This window comes from Solanum lycopersicum, chromosome 2, assembly GCF_036512215.1.
Source record: "Solanum lycopersicum chromosome 2, SLM_r2.1".
Taxonomy (NCBI): Eukaryota; Viridiplantae; Streptophyta; class Magnoliopsida; order Solanales; family Solanaceae; genus Solanum; species Solanum lycopersicum.
This window is the reverse complement of record NC_090801.1, coordinates 71,535,836-71,556,457: the sequence shown is the minus strand read 5'-3', so window position 1 is coordinate 71,556,457 and position 20,622 is coordinate 71,535,836. Positions and strand designations below refer to the sequence as shown.

At 34.7% G+C, this 20,622-nt stretch overlaps 1 protein-coding gene across 6 annotated transcripts in view; it reads left to right on the top strand.

The window, feature by feature from the left end:
- LOC101256535 (transportin MOS14) overlaps positions 1-20,622 on the top strand; it is a 66,031-nt gene that overhangs the window by 15,017 nt on the left and 30,392 nt on the right. For 4 of the 6 annotated variants that reach the window (XM_010317588.4, XM_026029736.2, XM_010317590.4 and 1 more), the window contains exons 9-14: positions 3,554-3,610; positions 3,731-3,854; positions 8,464-8,598; positions 13,130-13,210; positions 17,181-17,294; positions 17,525-17,601. In XM_010317588.4, coding sequence (XP_010315890.1) covers positions 3,554-3,610; positions 3,731-3,854; positions 8,464-8,598; positions 13,130-13,210; positions 17,181-17,294; positions 17,525-17,601 — 588 coding nt within the window. The remainder of the gene's footprint in view (positions 1-3,553; positions 3,611-3,730; positions 3,855-8,463; positions 8,599-13,129; positions 13,211-17,180; positions 17,295-17,524; positions 17,602-20,622) is intronic. The other 2 variants (XM_010317589.4, XM_069294096.1) reach the window with 1 other exon arrangement.

Here is a 20,622-nt window from a genome sequence, read left to right as displayed (position 1 = left end):
AATTTTGTCATTGAAACCCTCTATGTCCAATCACCAGTTCTCAAATTTAAAGTATGACTTTGTGTTTTCCCAAGCGCCGCATTGTAACATAATGGGAGAGTGATTTGATGTCACTCTGTGAAGTATGTGTTGCCTTATATTTCTAAAATCTGCTTCCCACTCTTCCGAGAATAAAATTCTGTCAAGTCTGGCTGCTGTTGTATGCCTGTCTTCTTTCTTCCAGGTGTACCCCAGATAATTCAGGATCAACTAACTCCATGTCTTCTATGAAATCTGAGAAATCTGTCGTTCCTTTGTTGATTCTGTTGCAATTTTCTTCTCTGATGGGTACCTCAGAGTGTTGAAATCCCCACATAGGACCGAAGGTCCTGCAATCAAGCCACTGGCACCACCAATCTCCCACCAAGTCTCTAACCTTTCTACTCTATATGGATAGTTTAGTTTTGATTCAAATAAATGCATGGTCATACTTAATTATATAAGGTATAACAACATTGATAAACTACTAATTGATGGAATAGAGACTGAGTATCCAGATACTTCAATAAAAGGGAAAATCTTGAACTATTACGAAAAATTGCGCCATGAAGCAGAAAATTGGAGCTCAGATTTGGTAAAACTTTCAGAATCAGACTGGGTATGGCTGCAGAGATGCTTTACAGAGGAAGAAGTTCTCATGACCTTAAGAAAGTGTAGGAGATGAAGCTTGTGCGATCTGATGGTAACTTTTGAATATTTACACATGGAGGTTTTTTTCCCCTTGAGTCTAGATGCAACCTTCATCACATTTAACTCCAAAAAGAAAGAGGCAATATAGCTTAAGGATCTTAGACAATATGCCTTTTAGGCAGTGTCTACAAGATCATAGCTAGAGTCCTCACCAAGAGGCGGAAAAGTATTATGGGCAGATTGATCTCAGGCACATAGAACACGTTCATCAATGGATAAAAATTATGGATACAATTTTAGTTGCCGTTTTTTTTAATAAAGAAATTAATAAAATAACTGGGAAAAACTTTGAAAGAAAAAATATTGCAGTATTATCAAAGGGAATTATTTTATTAATAATTGGAGACATACATTCATAGATATAATTTCTAACTAAAAATAGAAAAATATGCTTCTCACTTATCAGCAAAATTTAAATAACAAATAAAAGAACTAACTCCTAAATTCAACTCACACAGGACTCCAATAAAATAATTTAAAAATCCTAAAATAGCTAATTGATATATTTTTGCAATATCCTGAGACATATTCTCTTGATTTGGGCCACAGTGAGATTATTTGGCAGCGGATTGATTTCATAATCCTCTTCCACGGCTTCCCAAAGATTAAGAACCTCTAAGTAAGTTTCCATTCTCACATCCCATAGTTGATAATTCTCACCATCAAAAATAGGAGGAACCATTAGCGAAAAACTATTTTCGGAATCTATTTTTCTACTCAAAGAAAAAATACTGCCGTATTATCAAAGGGAATTATTTTATTAATAATTCAGAGACATACCTGTCTCAAAAAAAAAATAAAAAAAATTCAGAGACATACATTTATAATAGATATAATTTCTAACTAGATATAGAAAAATATGTTACTAACGTATCAGTAAAATTTAAATAACAAATAAAAGAACTAACTCTTAAATTCAAGTCACACAGGACTTTAATAAAATAATTTTAAAATTCTAAAAATATCTAACTGATTTATTTATGATTTATCTATGCAATATCCAGGGACATTCTCAACAGCCAATGAGAATTTGGACTCAAGAAGGTAAGGAGAAGTTAGAAACAGTTTGTAAACTGAACTTTGGAAAAGCCTATGACCGTGTAAACAAGTCTTTTCTGTCAAAATTGTTGGTACACATGGAATTTTTTGACAAATGGGTGAATTGGTGAAAGATTACATTGCCTCTCTGAAGTTCTCTATCCTCATTAATGGTACAGCAGTGGGCTACTGCTGGTATTGGGAGCTTTGAGCAAGATTTTAGAAGTCGCAGGGATAGAGGGTTGGATCAAAGGGTTTAGAGTGGAAAATGGGGGTAATAATCAGCTGGAGCTTTTTTCCTGTTGAGAACCATCGGGAGCTTTCATATTTGCTGTATGCTGATGATACCTTGATATTGGCAGTTCATGTAAATCTGTCCAAGGGCTGCCGGTTTCCAGTGAACATAGTTAGCAACATTCAATCTTTGGCTGCAATACTAGTATGTAAGTGGAACATTTTCCTGTTACTTACCTTGGTCTACCACTAGCTCAACATAGACAAGGAGTAATCTTGGAAGGTGTGCTGGGGAAGACTTACCCTCACAGATAGTGTCTTAGTCGGATGCCAACATATTGCTTTTATCTACATTTATTGTCCTCAAAAATACCAAATCAGCTTGACAAGCCAAGGAGGGATTTCCTATCGTCAGGGAATTTGGAGAGCCGTAAATTTAATTTATTGGCCAGTTACAGTCACGACTCCAAAACAATGGGGTGAAATAGGGGTGAGGGACTTGAAACTACATCAGAAAAGGTCTACTTTTGAATGATTTTGGAGGTTTAGTTGCGATCAAGGTGTTTTATAGGGCAAAGTTGTCACTGCAAAATATGGAACAGTAAAATGTTGGTGTATCAAACAAGTGATATTCCTATGGGTTTGCTCTATGGAAACAATAAGAAACTTGTGGGGAGACCTTAAAAATTTGTTTGTGATATCAGTTGGCGATGGGAGGAAGACAAAAATGTGGGAGGATCCTTGCCTAGAAGAGTCCCCTTGATAATTACCGTCCCAGATTTGTACAGCTTAGTTCTGTAACTACATGCCCCACTGGCAGAATGCAGATGTATGGAATTTAATGGTCAGAAGAAATTGTTTCAACTGGGAAACAGATCAAAAAGCTGGCTCAACTTTTTCTACAACTTGGCAGCTTCCATTATTAGCAACAGAGCAGGACAGATTATTTTGGGAAGACGATAGCAAAGGAAACTATACCGTCAAATCTTGCTAAAATTTGTGCAAACCAGCAGGAGTAGATTATAGATTACAAGACATGCAAGAAAAATGTTTCATTTTCTTTAATAGGTGATCTTGAGCAGGAGTTTGAATCTATTAATCATAATCTCCTTCACTGTACATACATGTGGGAGGTATTCAGTGAGTGATGCCTCAATCTATTAAAGAAGCTCTGTTGGCATGGCAAGGATAGAATGTTAGGAAGCTACTCCGGCAGATGTGGAACACGATGTCCATTTGCATTTCTGGGATAATTTGGAGAACAAGAAACAACAAATGCTTTGAATACAATACTCAACAATTTTGTCTTAGGTCTAGATTTAACATATATCGAACACCTGGTGCGAGCTGAACCTATTAAGACAAAGTTGATGTCTTTTAAATTTATTAGAATCCCAAGTTACTGATTTCAATTTTTTTTCTCAGAATCCTTTCAATCATAGTGGATAAGAAAGTTTCTATTTTGATGTACATAATTTTTGGGACCTTTACATCTAATGAAACATCTTTTACTTATAAATATAAGTACCTGACATGCAATGTATGATGGCAGTTGTGTTTCATTTCCAAGTGAAGATTGGGAGATCGCAGACTCGACTTTGCAGTTCTGGTGCTTTTACCTTTTCATAATGAAGTTACTTTTATTCAAATTGGGGTCTAGAGCAGATTTATGAAACGAAATGTGTAGTTCAAATGGTTCCCTCAATCCAAGAACACTCTCACTTTGCAGGTGCAGTCTTGCCGGCTACATCCTAGGCCTGGATGCAGATCGTGGAGAAAATGTTAAGAGCGTCAAGATCTTATTTTTTCCTGTTTTCTCGGCGTTGTTGGATGCCCTTCTGTTGCGTTCTCAGGTCAGCTTCTGTTTTGCATGCATTTTGACTGCAGATTGTTTCTTTATTCTGCTTCTATGTATTCCCATCCACAAATTGCTCTATTGACTTACCTTTCCATTAAATAGCATGTGCATATGTTGGATTTTACAATATTGTTATATGATAAAAATTTTATGTTGCACAGAGAGTATAAGTGATAATTGAAAGAAAATTCTGTCTATGCACTTAACAAGGTTTTCTGACTCATCACATGTATACAAAATTATTGTTTCTCCTGGTTGTATCTTAAATTCGGGTGTTCTTTCACTTTGATCATCAGGAAATTGGAGGAAAAGTATGCCCCTTGGCTCTTTGTTCTGGAATTTGATGAGATATCAATAATTAATTCTAGTTGATCAAAGTTGTGTTTATATTGAGACAATCCTTTTGATATGACATCTCATCTTTTTGCAGCCACTACTCTATTTAATAAACATTGTCAATACTATTTAATAAAAAATTTAAGTACATAATTATAAATGGAATAATAAAGTATAAGTTCCTATGAATAGTGAATGTAAACTTTCTTATGATTACTACTAACATTTTCAAATCAATATCCGAAAAACACCTATAACAATTTATAATATAAAGCTAGATATAGATAAGGTGATGTCATACCTCTCTATTGCCTCCAATTAGATTCATATTTTTTCTTCTTTTTATTTTTGACTTTTTTTCTAATTTGAAAATTAATTGTGAAAGGTAAAAATAAAAATATCACTCTTATAATCTCTAATTACATCTCTTAAACATACTTTCTCCCCCTTCCCTAATAGTACATTTCTTGTTGTATTGTTGGAGTTCCTGCTTTTAACATAATATAAATAAATAAATATTGATATAAAATATAAAAGATATACGACATTGGATGTTTTTAGTTGGAGTATTATATTAATTTAACATTCAAGTTATGGAGTGTTCAAATGTCAATGAATATTGAGATTCTAAACATCTATAAATTACACTTGACTTTTTTAGAAGAGAAGAACAGTAAACTTAAAAAAACTCGTAATTTAGAAATGTGAGGATACCCCTCCATGTATAGTCAACAAATGGTAGTATGAACATGTGCTTATTGTGTTTTATGAGAAGTCACTACCCTCGGAGAAGTTTCAATCCTTTTAAAAGGTCATAACTCATCGAAAAAGTCATTAACTCTTTGGAAAAGTTTCAACCATTCAATGAAAGAAGGTGTGTGGTATATCATAGATATACTAAATTGGATGTTTTAAGAAGAAGAAGAACAATAGGGAACTAAAAGATTTGAAAAATGTGAGGTAACTCCTCTTTTTAAATAGCCAACAAAGGGTAGTATGAAAAATATTTATTGTGTCTTATAAAAACGTCACAACCCTTCAAAAAGGTCACAAATCATCAGTCAAGGCACAACTTTTTGGAAAAGTCACAACCCTTCGGAAATAGTCACAACCCATTAGAAAAGTCAAAACCTTTTCTAAAAGGTCATAACTCTTAGGAAAATCAAAACTTTTCTTGGAAAATTCAAAACCTTTCTGATAGACTAAGAGGCTCAAGTATAGCACATCAAATCATGTATGAAAAGAAAATACAATAGTAAAAATTGCCACAACTAATGGCGGACCTACAGTGTAGCTAGGCGATGCTTGAGTACCTATTCAAAATTGTTAGTAACACAAAAATATTGGCTGAGCACCCATTCTCAAAGTATTGAGATTTAAAGCAGTTGAGCACCTAACATGTAATAATTCTGAGTCCGCCACTTGCCTCATCATGACATTGTTAATAAATATAGACAGATGAAAAACGTTTTATTTGGAAGCAATTCTGAATGCCTTATAAGAATGGCATACAAAAATAAGAGGTTCCAGCAGTAGCACCGTCCATCTCAAGTGAAATCTTTGAAATTGAACTCCTTTCTCCATCCAAATTGAGATGGTGAATTTGATTCTGTTTCTTTGTATTAAGATCTCGTTAGGATAATCTGCTCCGTCCCTTGCAATCTATATTCACGCCCATTTTAGATGATTGCCAGTCAGGTCATTGTGTGTCGATTTCCGATGACTTTCTAGGACTGTTTTGTGTCAACCTCATATCCATTAGTATTTGTGTAGCATCGTGCTTCTTTCTAGTGACTACTTATTTCATGTTCAATTTGTGTATCGCCGTGCCATCATTCTGGTGATTACTTTGTTATATCTACTTTGTGTTGCACCGTGCCATCATTTCTATGACTATTTTTTCATATTTAATTTGTGTAGCACTGTGTCATCCTTTCGGTGACTACCTTTTTTTTTATATTTGATTTGCGTAGCACCGTGGATTTTTCCGAACTACCTTCTCATATCTGAGTTGCATAACACCGTGTGTTTTTTGGGGGACTTCTCAGATTTGATTTGCATAGTTCCATTCTTCTTTCCGGTTACTTCTCAAATCTGATTTGCGTAGGGTTGTGCCATCATTCTAAACCTATCAATGTAATTTTTTCTTTTTCAGTGGGATCGTGCCATCATTCCGACTCTACCCATATTATTTCTCTTTTTCAATAGGGTCGTGCCATCAATTTGACCTTCCCTATATAATTTCTATTTTCTACTTGGGTCGTGCCATCATTCCGACCCTACCTATATAATTTTAGTTCCTAGATTGTGACCACTTTTAGGCTTCAGCCATCAATTCTATTACTCTGACATATGAGCATGTTTCGGCCAGTTTGTCGGTGACTTTCTTGTTTAATATTGATTCGTCTATTGATTCCAATGCGATCCATACACTTTATACTAGATTTTGAGCACTTCCGACAACCGCTGAATTGTGAATGTCTATATGGAGCAACCACCTAATTGTATTGTTCGGGGCGGGGGAGGAGTTGAGTAGTCTTGTATGTAAATTGTGTTAGTCACTCTATGGTCTGAAATAGCCTGTGCAAGCTTGGTTTGGGAAGCTCAAGACTGTGATTTATCGGCATTATGCATCAAATCCGATGTTTCATGGAAAGACTAAGCACATTGAGATTGAATGTCAGTTTTGTGAAGTCGAGTGATCAATTTGCATATATCTCACCAATCTCCTCATCAATCCTTGTATTAATTATATTTGTAACAAGCTAGATACATATAATTTGTATGCACTAGCTTGAGGGGGGTGTTAGAATAGTAATCGGTATATACAATCCTACTTAGAATAGAATTAGGAATAGTAATAGTAATAGTAATAGGAATAATATATAGTGTCCTACTTAGAAAAAGGATTGGAAACGGGGTCTATTGTAGTGCTTAATAATGTACACAACAACAATTCAATAATATTATTTTCCTATATTTCTTACAATATTCAAAAAGTAACCTATTGTTAGCGATCTTATAGACACTGATCCCAAAAATCGAATTCCATGTGACTACGACAAGAGATTTATTTCTATGGTCATCAAATATGAAATACTACAACAAGAATACAAAAGTAATTTAAAGTGATAACCAACACTAATTCAAACAATCGATGTTCAATGATTACCCATAGCCACAACCCCATAACAAGGGTCTTTAGCTACTAATGTCTAAGAAGAAAAAAAGAAAAGAACCCGTAAAAAGTATTGACAACTTTATACTTGATGTCCTCTAATTTATCTCCTCTATAATTATTTCTATGGACTATTTATAGAAGTTGAAAATCCTAAATAAAATAATTGAGTCCAAAACAAATTAGGAACCCAAAACCTTAACGGAATCGGATTCCTTTTCTTTCCACGTGAAGCTGTGCTGCCTTCAACTTTTGCCCGTGGTCTTCAATGGTTGCCACGTGTTATGCATCTTTCCTATTTGAATGTAAATTATATTAATATTATATTAAGTTATTCTCATTAAACTGTCTGCTTAATTTCCTTCTTCAACCTTTCATCTATAATTCGTTTTAGCTCTAAACTTTTTCAACTTTACATCAATTTACTCCTACAAATAAAATATACTATTTAGCACGATCCATAAAATTCATGTTCAAAAAGGGCAAATATATAATAATTGTGAGCCAAATAATAAGAAAATATACTTTTAGGCTCACATCAGACACCACGGTCATAAAAATAAAAAAATAATAAAATAATAATAAGAACCTCAACTTTGATTTAAAATAAAAATAAGAACCTCAACTTAGCATGCTTAACTGAAGGAATTACCAGCAATAATGTCATAGCTTAGCTGTCAGATAATCTTGAAGACTCTTACCTTCTTTGTCCTTCACTAAGGGATTGTCAGTTACATTTTTCTTCTCAATTTTTTATCTCTCCCTTTCTCTCAAGTCTGTGTCTACATAATTTGGTTGTTAGAGGTTGCCTCTAAAATTTGATTAGTGGACAGGTCAAATTTTTGCTCATGCTTTGATGTCATCAATATAAACATATTGTACTATAATGGTAGACTAACTTCTTTATAGTAAGCTGTAAATCATTTTGATAAACTAGTTTTAAAATGATTTCCTTGGCTAGCTATCAATGAACATCCTTGTACTTATTGTTTTGCTAGTGCATAAAAGTAAGCTCAAATTAATGCCATCTTTTCCTTACTCTTTATTTTAGGTTTTATTTATTTTGTGTTATGGATTTCGACTTAAACAGGTTGATGATTCTACATTTTATGGCGAGGGTGCAATGGTTGACCTGCCTGACACCCTTGAACAATTCAGGATGAGCCTGACGGAGCTTTTGGTGGATGTTTGTCAGCTTTTAGGTTCTGCAGCATTTATCCAGAAGGTGTCACTGGGTTGGCTAATTACTTTGTGCTGTTTTAAATAAAGATAAAGTTGATTTCATATTAGTTGCACTCGAAATTTCTAAGCCTGTTTCTCATCTGAAATAACTGAAGTTTCTTTTTTGGAAACTGGTAAGGTTGAATTCTTCAGCATTAAAGGTATGCTGGCTACCTCCAAAAAAGGAATAGTTACAGATTTCCTTTCAAATCTATAATCTGGTCTATATCATTATAAGAAGCTGTTTAAACCATAAAAGCAGAGATATTATACAATTCCATTTAACTTTGTGGATGGAATTGGATCTATCTTCAAAACATCTTCCATTTCTTTCTTTCCAGACTGACCACCATACACATGATCTGATGACTCTTACTGCCTCCCCTCCTAATCCTTCAGCTCAACGGATCTGATGTATGTGAGAAACATAAGTGGAGAATATTATTGAATTGTTGTTGTGTCTACATTATTACATTGAGACCCTATTTGTAGACCCTATAATATAATCCTTTACCAAATAAGATACTATTTAATAGTCCTATTCCTAAATTACTAGGATTGTATAAACCTATTCCTGTTCTACACTTCCCCTCAAGCTAGTGCGTACAATTAATGTACCTAGCTTGTTACAAATGTAATTAACACGGTGACTGATGAGGGGCTTGGTGAGATATTTGCGGACTTCACAAAATTGAAGGTCAATCTCAATGTGCTTGTCTTCTCATTAAATATTTGATTTGATGCATAATGCAGTAAACACAGATAAAATTCAGTGTTGAACTTCCCAAACTAAACCTGCAAAGACCAAATCCAGCTGCTGTTTGGGCTAGAACAGGTTCTTTCTGACCTTCGAATCCGATCTCCACCGTTCAAATCAACCACCAAGATGTCAGGTACATACAATCCAAATTTCAGCCCAATCCAACGGTTAGTTAATCGGGAAACACGATATGAAAGATGCTGGTCAGAGAAAAAGACTGCAGCAAAAGAACCATTTTTCTTCTCTCTTCTCTCTTGTTGAAAGCTCTCTCAGAAAGCCTCTCATATGTCTTAATGCCTTTCAAAGACAAGAACGAAAAGACTGCTTCAAACCATAGAGTGACTCACATAATCGACATACAAGGCTACTAAACTCCCCCGACCAACAAAGTGCTCAAAGCTAGTATAAAGTATATGGATCATGTTGGATTCAATAAATGAGTTGATATTAAACAAGCTACTGAAAAACTAATTGGAACATGCTCATATGCTGGAGTATTAGATTTGATGGCTAAAAGTGGTCAGAATCTAAGAAATAAAATTATATCGGTATGGTCGGAATGATGTCATGACCCAACAAGTAAATAGAAATTATATAGGATAGTACGAATTTGATGGAACGATCCCATCGAAAAAGAAATAATATGGGTAGGGTTGGAATGATGGCATAACCCTATGCAAATCAAATTTGAGGAGTCAACTGAAAGACGAATGGAACTATGCAAATCAAATTTGGGTCACTGAAAAGACACATGAAGTTATGCAACTCAGATATAAGAAAATAGTTTGGAAAAATCCACTGTACTACACAAATTAATTATGAAAAGTAGTCCGAGGAGATGCACGGTGCTACGTATATCAATTATGCAAAAAAAGGTAGTCCACAAGAAAGTTGGCACGGTACTACACAAATTATATATGAAAAAGTAGCCACTGGAATGATGGCACAGTGGTACACAAATTAAATATGAAAAAGTAGTCACCGGAATGATAGCACGGTGCTACACAAATCAAATATGAAAAAGTAGTCACTGGATTGATGACACGGTGCTACACAAATTAAATATGAAAAATTAGTCACCAGAATGATGGCGCGGTGCTACACAAATTAGATATGACAAAATAGTCACCAGAAAGATACAGAGTGACTCAACTTTTGCTAACATAATCATCGGCCAGGCGGGCAACATATATGAGTGATAGTCGCCCGTCAACAGCGGAAGCTGTTTGATTTTCTACCAAGATCGTAGAGGCTCTGATACCATGTGAGAAATATGAGGGGAGAATATTATTGAATTGTTGTTGTGTCTACATTATTACATTGAGACCCTATTTATAGAGCCGATAATACAATCCTTTACCAAATAGGGTACTATTTAGTTGTCCTATTCCTATTCTAATAGGATTGTATAAATCTATTCCTATTCTACTAGGATTATATAAACCTATTCCTATTCTACTAGGATTGTATAAACCTATTTCTATTTTACCAAATATAAATTATATTCTTGATAATAAAAAAGCAACTAAAAATATAATTAAATACTTAATTTAAGGGCTTCCAACGCATCCACAACAGCCCCTCTCCATCAAAGATACTTATGCTAGCTGGATATGTCGGAAAGTTGACAACACTATCAAAAGTACCTGGAGGATGATCCCAACAGTAATTTTTTGGGCATTTGGAAAGAGAGGAACTGTAGATGCTTTGATGGAATATCAATGCCCATGAGCACCATTAAGACTATGTTTAGTTAGTCTTCATATTTGGCACCTTCTCTCCCCTATTAATAGTATGGATAATTTTCTGGATTTTGTGAGCTCCCTAAGTCTAGCACAGTAGGATTTAAGGGGGTTTCTATTTTTGGCTGTTTTATAGGTTCTTGCACAACTTTATTTTTAGTTGTAACCATTCCATCTCCTTGATGCCTTTCTAATACAATTTAACTACTTCACCAAAAAAATTACTTGTAAAAACTACCAATGAGACTGATAAGTCTAAGTCTTTGAGTTCAATTGCACCTTTTCTTTTGGTAATAAGTGCAATATAATAAGTATTGAAAGACTTTACCATGTGACAATATCTGTGAATGTGACTGACTGAAGTTTCCCATAACATCCCTTTTGGTAATCCCCCAGGCCCCAACATCTTTGATAAGAAGTCTCTGAGAATCCGTTAGGACTGGGGCTTTATCAGGAGCACAAGAATTAATAGCATTCAAGACTTCCTCCTCATTAAAAGCATGTTCAAGGCTAAGTTGTGTAGACTCTTCATTTTCGCTGCCGCAACCGTGTCGACTAGAGACGGGTGCGGGATATGTGTGGGATTCTGTCAACCCACTTTGGATACTTTGACTACAGTACATGGACAAATTTTGGGGAAAATTGAGATTTTGATAAAAGATAATGTAGATTTAAGACATGAGAAAAGGCATACCTTAAATATTATAGTCCCTTCGTCTCTTATTTTTTAGCTTTTCCTTTTGGTCAATATTCGTTGTTTCATGTTTCAAGCCAAACGAAGAGAAACTAAGAATTCAAGTGTTCTGACTTTTGGTAGACAGTAGCAACAATGTAAGGAGAGTTGGTGGAAAGCCTTGAATGACTTTATTTTTCTTTTTTGAGGGGAACAACCAGAGAGCGTGAAAGAAAAAGTTGTGGGCCTTGGAAATGACGACGTAGAAGATCTTTCAAAATTTAAAATAACTTTATAGCTCTATTTTATAATTTTGGATTTTTAGCCGAGTTCCAACACCCGTATCCATACTAGGAACCGTACCCCCAAATCTAAAAATTTAGATTTTGCCAGATTCACCCCTTGGATTTACATCTGCGTCGGTTATCCGCACCTGAGTCCAAGCATATTAGGTTCAAAGGTCTCGTTCTCTTTAGCATTCAAGCTTCCCAAACCATCAAAAGTTGCAGAAGGCCTCCAGTTCTCATTTCAGTGTACAAATCTTGATAGAAATCAAAAACCATCTCTTTCACCTACTCTTTTGTCTTCAATGATTACATTCCCCACTTGCAACCTATCAATGTGATTGTACCCTCTGTGAGAATTAACCATTTTTTTAAAAAATATTTACTGCTTCTATCCCCTCCTTTCAGCCACAAGCACCTTGATTTTTGTCACCAAGAAGTTTCTTCATCCTTAGCTAACTTCTGGATCTCTAATTCCAGCTGCCTTATATTGTTCTTATCCTCTTGAGTGTTCACCTTGTTTGAGATTTTTCTATCGACTATTTATCTTTGTTCAAGTTGGTAAATAACAGTTTCTGATTTCACAAGTTCTTTTGAGTAGCAGCCACAGTATAATCCTGGAAATTCCTGCTCAATTTTTCCATAGTTTCCATTCTTGACTCAAAAAACTAGACCAGATAATTCCAGAAATATATACGCTGACTGTAATTTGAACCTAACCAGAGATACAACGATCTTTTTTATTGGACTGTTTTTGTTTTGTTTTGCACTTTGTATTTTCTTAGTTGCTCAAGTATGTCACCTCTCTTCCTTCTCATCCTATCAATTCCTGGCACCATCCTTTTTACCCTCTCGTCTCAAACTTCAACAGAAATATGCAAGAATTATCCATATCTAGTTTTCTACCTGGTATCTCCTTATCATATTTTGCATTTACTGCTAAATAATGATCTGATTTGGTTGTTTCCCTTGCAATTATTTTCCCTTTTCACCTCTGGAACTTATTTTCAAGTTAGCAACTTTATATATTTTTCTTCTATTAGTGAAATGACTTTTGCTTTTTATGTTTATACCAGATCTTCCTTGGAGGTTGGACCAGTAACAATGTACATATTCCTTGGAAGGAGGTGGAAGCTAAAATGTTTGCACTTAATGCGGTTAGTACTGTGAACCAAAACCTTGGCAGTAACATATGCATTGTTTTGCTCTCATCTCCTAATTTCTGCTTTCATTATACTCAATTCTTTGTGATTTTGCTAATTAGCGTTGGGACAAGGTTAATATCTGCAGCAGAAAATGAGAAGAAAAAGCATAAAGGACAAATAGAAGAGAAAATAAACCATAAATTCTTTTCTAGAAATCGCAGGAACAGCAGTATATTTTACATTTGTAACTGTCACTGCAGCAATCAACCTTGGATAGTTTAACCCATCAATTGCTTGGTAGAGTTGGAAGCATGATTTTAATGAGACGATACATGCTGGATGATTGTCTATACTCGTGTTAGTGGTATGTGTAGCATTGTGAGGTAGAAGTGTATCACAACAGTGAGAACGTTAGTACTTAAAAGCATAGAACATTGACACTGTTAGCTGCTGTATGAACTCATGCAGCTTTGTGAGAAGCAAAGTCTCAATCGTTGTAGTTAACACCTACTTTTAACTGCATCTATGCCATAGGTGAAAGCAGATCCCACTTATTTCTGGTTATAAAGCTCTTATACTCAAAACTGTCGTTGATCGAAATTATGAATCGCTTATTTTATGTGTTTGGAAGTGCTAAAATCATGCTCTTAGAATCCAAGTTCTTATAGTCCAAAGCTGAACTACGTGATAATTAGAAATTGAATACCTGGTGACATTTTTATTAAGGTATCCTCAAAGACAGATAAAAGGTCATGATCTTTGTTATGACATTTTCGACAATAAAATCCCACACACTGAATTCTCTGTCAAAACATTAACTTCATGTTAGGTTAGGTGTTTGCCTTTTTCCCTTAATAAACCCCCAAGTAAATGTGCCCCCAAGGCCTACCTCGAGAGGCAAAAGGTGGTAAAACTGAAAAATAAGTTGTTGATATGTTTCGTAAATGGTGTTAATAAGCACTTTTCTGTTAAAATGATGGAAATGTCCTTAAAGCTGTTAACAGTAAAATTTCAAACTTCCATATTGTCTTTCACCTGATATTTTGTTTCTTCCTGCTAGACCTACATAATACATCTGTACAGAAAATGTGATATCCCTTAGTACCTCAATGTCATTCTATCTGTCATCCACAATTGTGATATACCTATGTATCTTCTGTACATGCACTAGTTATCATGATCATGTCAGTTTGTGTAAACACATATTCACATCTAGTTTATAGAATATGCAATTAAAGGTGATTTTATTTCACACATTTGGTAAAATGGAAGATTATGTGTAAGCCTCTTCCTAATATATCTCTTAACTAATACGAGACCAGTCCCTGGAATCTCCAGCAATTCAAGTACCTACAATTATGCTAACTATATCAGCACTACAAAATACATATTGATTGACTCTCCACTAGAGTGTTAGGTTGGACCTTAGATGTTAATCATGTCCAACTTGTTATATACATAGTTCACTAGAGCTCCATCCAGGACTTTGTGAAGACATCACCTGACTGTTCTCCTGTCATGATATGTCTCATCGAGATAATCTTCTGTTATATCTTTTGGTAAACACCAACAACGTACCTAGTGAAATCCAACAAGTGGGGTGTGGGGAGGGTGGTGTGTATGCAGCCTTACTCCTACCTTGTGAACGGCCAAATTAGAGCAATATAGGGAGCATCACGATTATCACACTACAACTTAGCAGGTTGAGTTGTCTCAATACTAACCTCATCTATCAACTGCATATCTATATTACCTTTCAAATGGGCTATGACATAGTTCATTACTTTGATTCAACACTAGATCAGGGGACTACCACTAATTCTTACTTTCTATACTACACCGAATTATCTCCAACAAGGTCTGTATCCTCTTGTTCCCTGGAAAACTTTAGATCCCCTCTGATTTGCATCTAGAACAACACCCAAGTGGTTTCTATATAACAGATTGCGGCAGGTGTTCCTTCGAAGTGACACACGATTTGGCCCAAAGTCTCCTAATGATTACTAGTTGGAGTAGACATGAATATTCAGACCACACTGCTCTAGTAAGCAGTGTCAAATCACATTCTTTAAGATGGTTTTAACTTCTCAGCTAATCATCTATGCATCTCAAGATCTTTAAACAATGAACTTCCTCTGCCATAAGTTGTAAGTTGGTCGTCACTAGTGCATTGCGAGGCTTTCCCCTGCTTTTTCTATAGGTAAGTTTCTTGAGCCTTGTGTCTTCAATTCCCGAAGATACTTAAACAAACCTTCTTTCTTAATTATGAAACTAATTTTGTGTTCAGTACTTTGTCATAATAGGAATCACTTCAAAATGTTATTTATACTTTCTTTCATTTTGTGAAACTGATACAAAGCACACCTGGTGTGCGCAAGCTGGCTAGGACACCACCATCATGAAAATAAATTAAATATATATTTATAATTTTTTCGCAAAATGTTTCTAACTTATTAGAGATACAAAATCCATACTCTCTTCGCTCCTGCCTTGCATCAGATCTTTGTCTGCGCCAGGCTGCCAGCCATTAAATTCCCTGTTATCAACAATCTTACGATGTAATAGTAAGTGACTGTAGTCACTCCTTCCTTTGTATGCTCTTTTGTGATCACAATGCTTCCTTGAGATATCTCTGAGCAAATTCTTCTTTACATTCTTTTGTTCTGTTGGAGTACATGCATGATTTTCAGCTGTAGTTTGTGATCATGAACTTATATTTTCTGTAGAGATCATTTTCATTTTTCGAGGTCTAGCTGTTTTCAGCAATCCTTTTTAATGTGCTGCATGATTTGATTATACAAGAGCAGGTAATTTGACATTGTTGTGTCATGCTTTCTGCGCTCTTCATTGGCTTCACTTGTGATTTGCATGCTCAAATCATGTTGTTTCTCTTTTAACGGAAAAGGGTCAAAAATACCCCTGTACTATTAGAAAAGGTTTTAAAATACCCCTCATCCATCTATTGGGCCAAAAATACCCCTCAATCGATCTTTTTGATTCATTATTATCCTTTAAACTAACAACCTTGTATTCTTTCAATTGTTATTATTATTAATTATTACGTGGCGTATTTCTATTGGATGAAGTTAAATTTCAACCCACCAAACTTTCTCCACCCATATTGACATCCCTCAACCCAAATCAAATCAAAAGATCCATTAGAAATAAAAAAAGATTGGAACTTAATTAAGGTGACATTTATTATCTTGGCAAAACCTGCCAATAAGATTATTGTCCACGCCACTGAAGAAGGTTGAGGCTTGATTCATTAGTTGTTATGTGCTCTGTTGTGTTGCTCTAGTAGTTCTCTTCTCCGATACGGTAGTATTTTAAAATTTATTTTCTGTTTCTGAGGCATTAGACTTGCAAAACATAATGTTCCTTGTTTTGGTTTGGTTTCAACAATATATATGAAGTTTCTTAATTGAAAAAAAAGGAATTGGAGAGATGAAATCAGTCCATATGTCAAGGATTTGCTATCTGATTACAAAGATATAGCACACGGGTGTGAAATTCATTTTAATGGAGACTTTGGATCTGAAGTGCATGAAGGTGAAGACAAGCATAGGATATTGGGTTTAGGGGAGAAGAGATGATTCATTTTTTTAAATTTTTGATGGATCTTTAATTGGGTTTGGGTCAAAAGATGTCAATATGGGTCTGGTGGGTAAGCGAAAGTTTGGTGGGTTGAAATTTAATTTTATCCTATAAAAAGATGTCACGTAATAATTAGTGATAAATAATAATTAAAAAATATAAGGTTGTTATTTTGAAGGGTAATAGTGAACCAAAAAGGTTGACTGAGGGCTATTTTTAGTCCAATAGGTGGATGAAGGGTATTTTTAAACCTTTTCGAATAGTACAAGAGTATTTTTGACCCTTTTCTGCTCTTTTAATGATCATATTTCAGTTTTCATTTATGAAAAGGACACGAACTTGATCATGCTAGGAAGTTCACTGTGTGATTTCTTTTCTTTTTCAGATAGCTGAAGTTATTATCATGGAGACCCAAGACATTGATTTCTCATTTGTCATGCAGTTGGTCACAATTTTATCTAGTACGCCACAGGATGATGCTAAGGGCTTCATGAAACTTGTATGTGCCATCTTACTCGATTTTTCTTGTTTCGCTTATCCTTGTTGCCAAAGGGGGATGCTGGAATAGATGAAGTTGTTTGGAAGAAAGAGAAACATACTGAATTTTTTTTTGACATGATTCTGGACTAACTATTTGCTTCATTAGGTTTGAGTTATGACAATGTGTAGTACTTTTTGGTTGACCCTCTTCTCTTTAATTATGTTCCGTTTCTATTGTTGATATTCCAGGTATACAAATCAGCTGCAGAGGTTGTTGCTTCCTATTCAAAGTGGATATCTTGTCAAACTAATACCAGATCTTTGCTGTAAGAATTCTCTTTCCATATTCTTTCAAATAAAATAGAAACCGAAAATACAGTACTGAAGCAGGTCATGTCTTATCAGTTTAGGCTCTGCTTTAGTTTCTGATGTATTTTTTAAGCTGTAGGCGTTGGTTTCAAACTTTTTTGTATTGCTCTCCTGCATAGATAGACACCTTAATTTGGTCTCAATTTGACCTCAACTGTCAAGTATACACCCCAACTTTGAGAATGCACATCTAGACACCTCAACTTGCTTTAAGTTGGCCCCCGTAAACACGCGTGAAATGCCTTGTTATGGAGCCAACTTAAACCAAGTTGAGGTGTATACATTGTTTTGTTATTCTACTTTGATACTCATTTTGATTAAACTTGAGATGGTTTAGTAGAAAAATAAAAATATATCAAGCCGTCTTAGCAATTTCAAAAAGAAAAATCAATTCTAAAAAAAGTAGAAAAATAAAATCTAGGAGGTTATTCTACCTTAAATCTTGCTTAAGCCTATTACATGGGACACCTATTCCCTTGAAGATGACATCTCAAATATCCCATTAACTGATCCTTGGATATTCAGAAAGAGATCAAGACTTCAAATACAGTCTTTCTCAAAATTTACCCCTTGATCAAATATATCTTGTCCAAATCAACCTACATTTGAGAAATATGCTATTAATGGTCCTCAAATAACAGAAAAAATTTAGAGAGAAAATAATTAAGGAATTAACAGAGTTATATTCACAATATTGATGAGTAAAATTACTTTTTGTTATTTTTTGATTACATTTTATTTTGTTACTTGCTAAATATGTATTCAGTAAAATATGAATAGTATTCAAAAGTAATAATAATGAACCAAGATGATAGAATGAAAAATCAAGTCCACTAAATTCACGATGTGTCCTTCAAGGAAATTATTCCCCTCAAGTACCCGAAGTTATAGAATATGTCCTCCCAATTCCCAGGATGATTATAATAATGACACCTTTAATTCCACTGAGCTTTGAAATAACTCAACAAATGCAAATCACAATTGAGTTATATAAGAAGAGTAGAGAACTTAGAAAATTGATTGTTTGAAAATGAAAGAAAATCTTTCTATTTATAGCCAACAAATGGTAGTATTAATTAGTGTGTATGGGGCCTTATTAGAAAATCCGCAACCCTTTAGAAGTGTTAAAAGGTGTATGCTTTTAATGTAATATAAATAAATATAAATATAAAATATCAAAGATATACTAAATTGGGTGTTTTGGAATATTATGGTAATTTAACATTCAAGTTAGAAAATTCTTGTTTTTAAGGTAGTATGTTTAGTAATGAGAGAAACCCCTTTATTTATAGTTAACAAAGGATAATATGAACATGTGCTTATTGTCTTTCTTAGAGAAGTCGCAATGCTTTGTAAGAGACACAACTCATCAAAAAAAGTCACAACCCTTCAATGTGTGAAGTTGTTTGCTTTGAATATAATATAATATAAGTAAATAAATAAATATAAACATAAAGTATAGATGATATACTACATTGGATGCTTGTAGTTGGGGTATTATAATAATTTTATATTCAAGTTAGGGAGTAAATATTTTCAAGGTAGTATAGAGAGATAGGTAGATAATAGATAATAATTTTGCGATGATGCATAATGTTGATAAAACAATGAAGGATCAGTTCCTACACGAGTCATGGCAAACTTCATAATTACTGTGCTAAACCTATCAAATCCAGCTCGAGAAGATTGTTTTACACCACAAAGTGACCTACAAAATTGGCATACAAGGCTACTAAATTTCCCCTAAGCAACAAAAGTAGGTGGTTGCTTTATGGTCCTTATGTCTTAATAGTGCATGGTATGGTATAAAATATATGGATCTTGTTAGAATTAAGAGACAAGTCGAATTGGAACAGGAAAGTTGCCAAAAAACTGTTTGGACAGGTTCACGTATTTGTGTGTGATACTAACATTGTCAGTGGAACCTTAGATTTAGTCGCGCATAAGGGATCTGCGAGAGAGGTTGAGTCATAATGATGATGGTTGCAGTTTGGTTGCACGGAGACAGGAGACAGTGTACCTCTTGGTGGTATTGGTTTTCGCACTACTAACAAAAAGTGAAACTGTGTAAGTTAGATATGAGGAGTCATCCAAGTGACGCATGGAAAAACATAAATTAGATCTTAGGAGTCACTAAAATGTCACGAACCAGGGGTATCCTCTATATGTAATATGACATATAAGAACCTGAGAGGCCTCATACAAGCCGCTTAGCTTTTATAGTCAAGATAATAGGAATAGACAAGATTTTTAAAACATTTCAACACAATCAAAGTTTGCATTTCTAAAGCGGAAGTCTAATACACTTGTCTCAAAAATCATCTAATACAATCGAGTCTTAAGACACAACCCATACAACAGTGTTCACAGACTAAAATAAAAAAAATATAATAGAAATAATGGCCAAATCCTCGAAAGCTATGAAGACTCACCAATCTTCAACCTTTCCTCTACTATAGATCCTAGCCATGAGGATGAGAGTCGAGATAGCCGGACCTTACATTTGGATAAGAAATGTAGGCTAGAGCGCGTTAGTACGAACATGTACTAAATATGATAGCTTGAATAAACAACATAAACATAAGCATTAGACAACATAAGTCATAAATCATAATCAATGTACATAATAAATCATCATAACACTTCAACTTATCCTTCATCATTGGGTAATCCACCTCTAGTCTTATATATCATGGAAGACAACTCAAGCACCAATCCAAGCTAATTATTCATCTTAGCATTTCACATATTATTTTGCTTGCTTTTAAAGTCATGGGGATTCACCTTTTTGCCTAACTATAAAAGCTCATGGGTACTGGCCTCTTACCTTTCTACAAAGGATCATGGATAGTCGCCTCTTATCCTTCTTACTTTGGGATCATGGGTAGTCAACTCTAATCCATTTACTTAGGATCATGGGAATTCGCCTCTAGTCCAACATTCATGTGACATGGGCACTTGCCTCTCGTATTTTACAT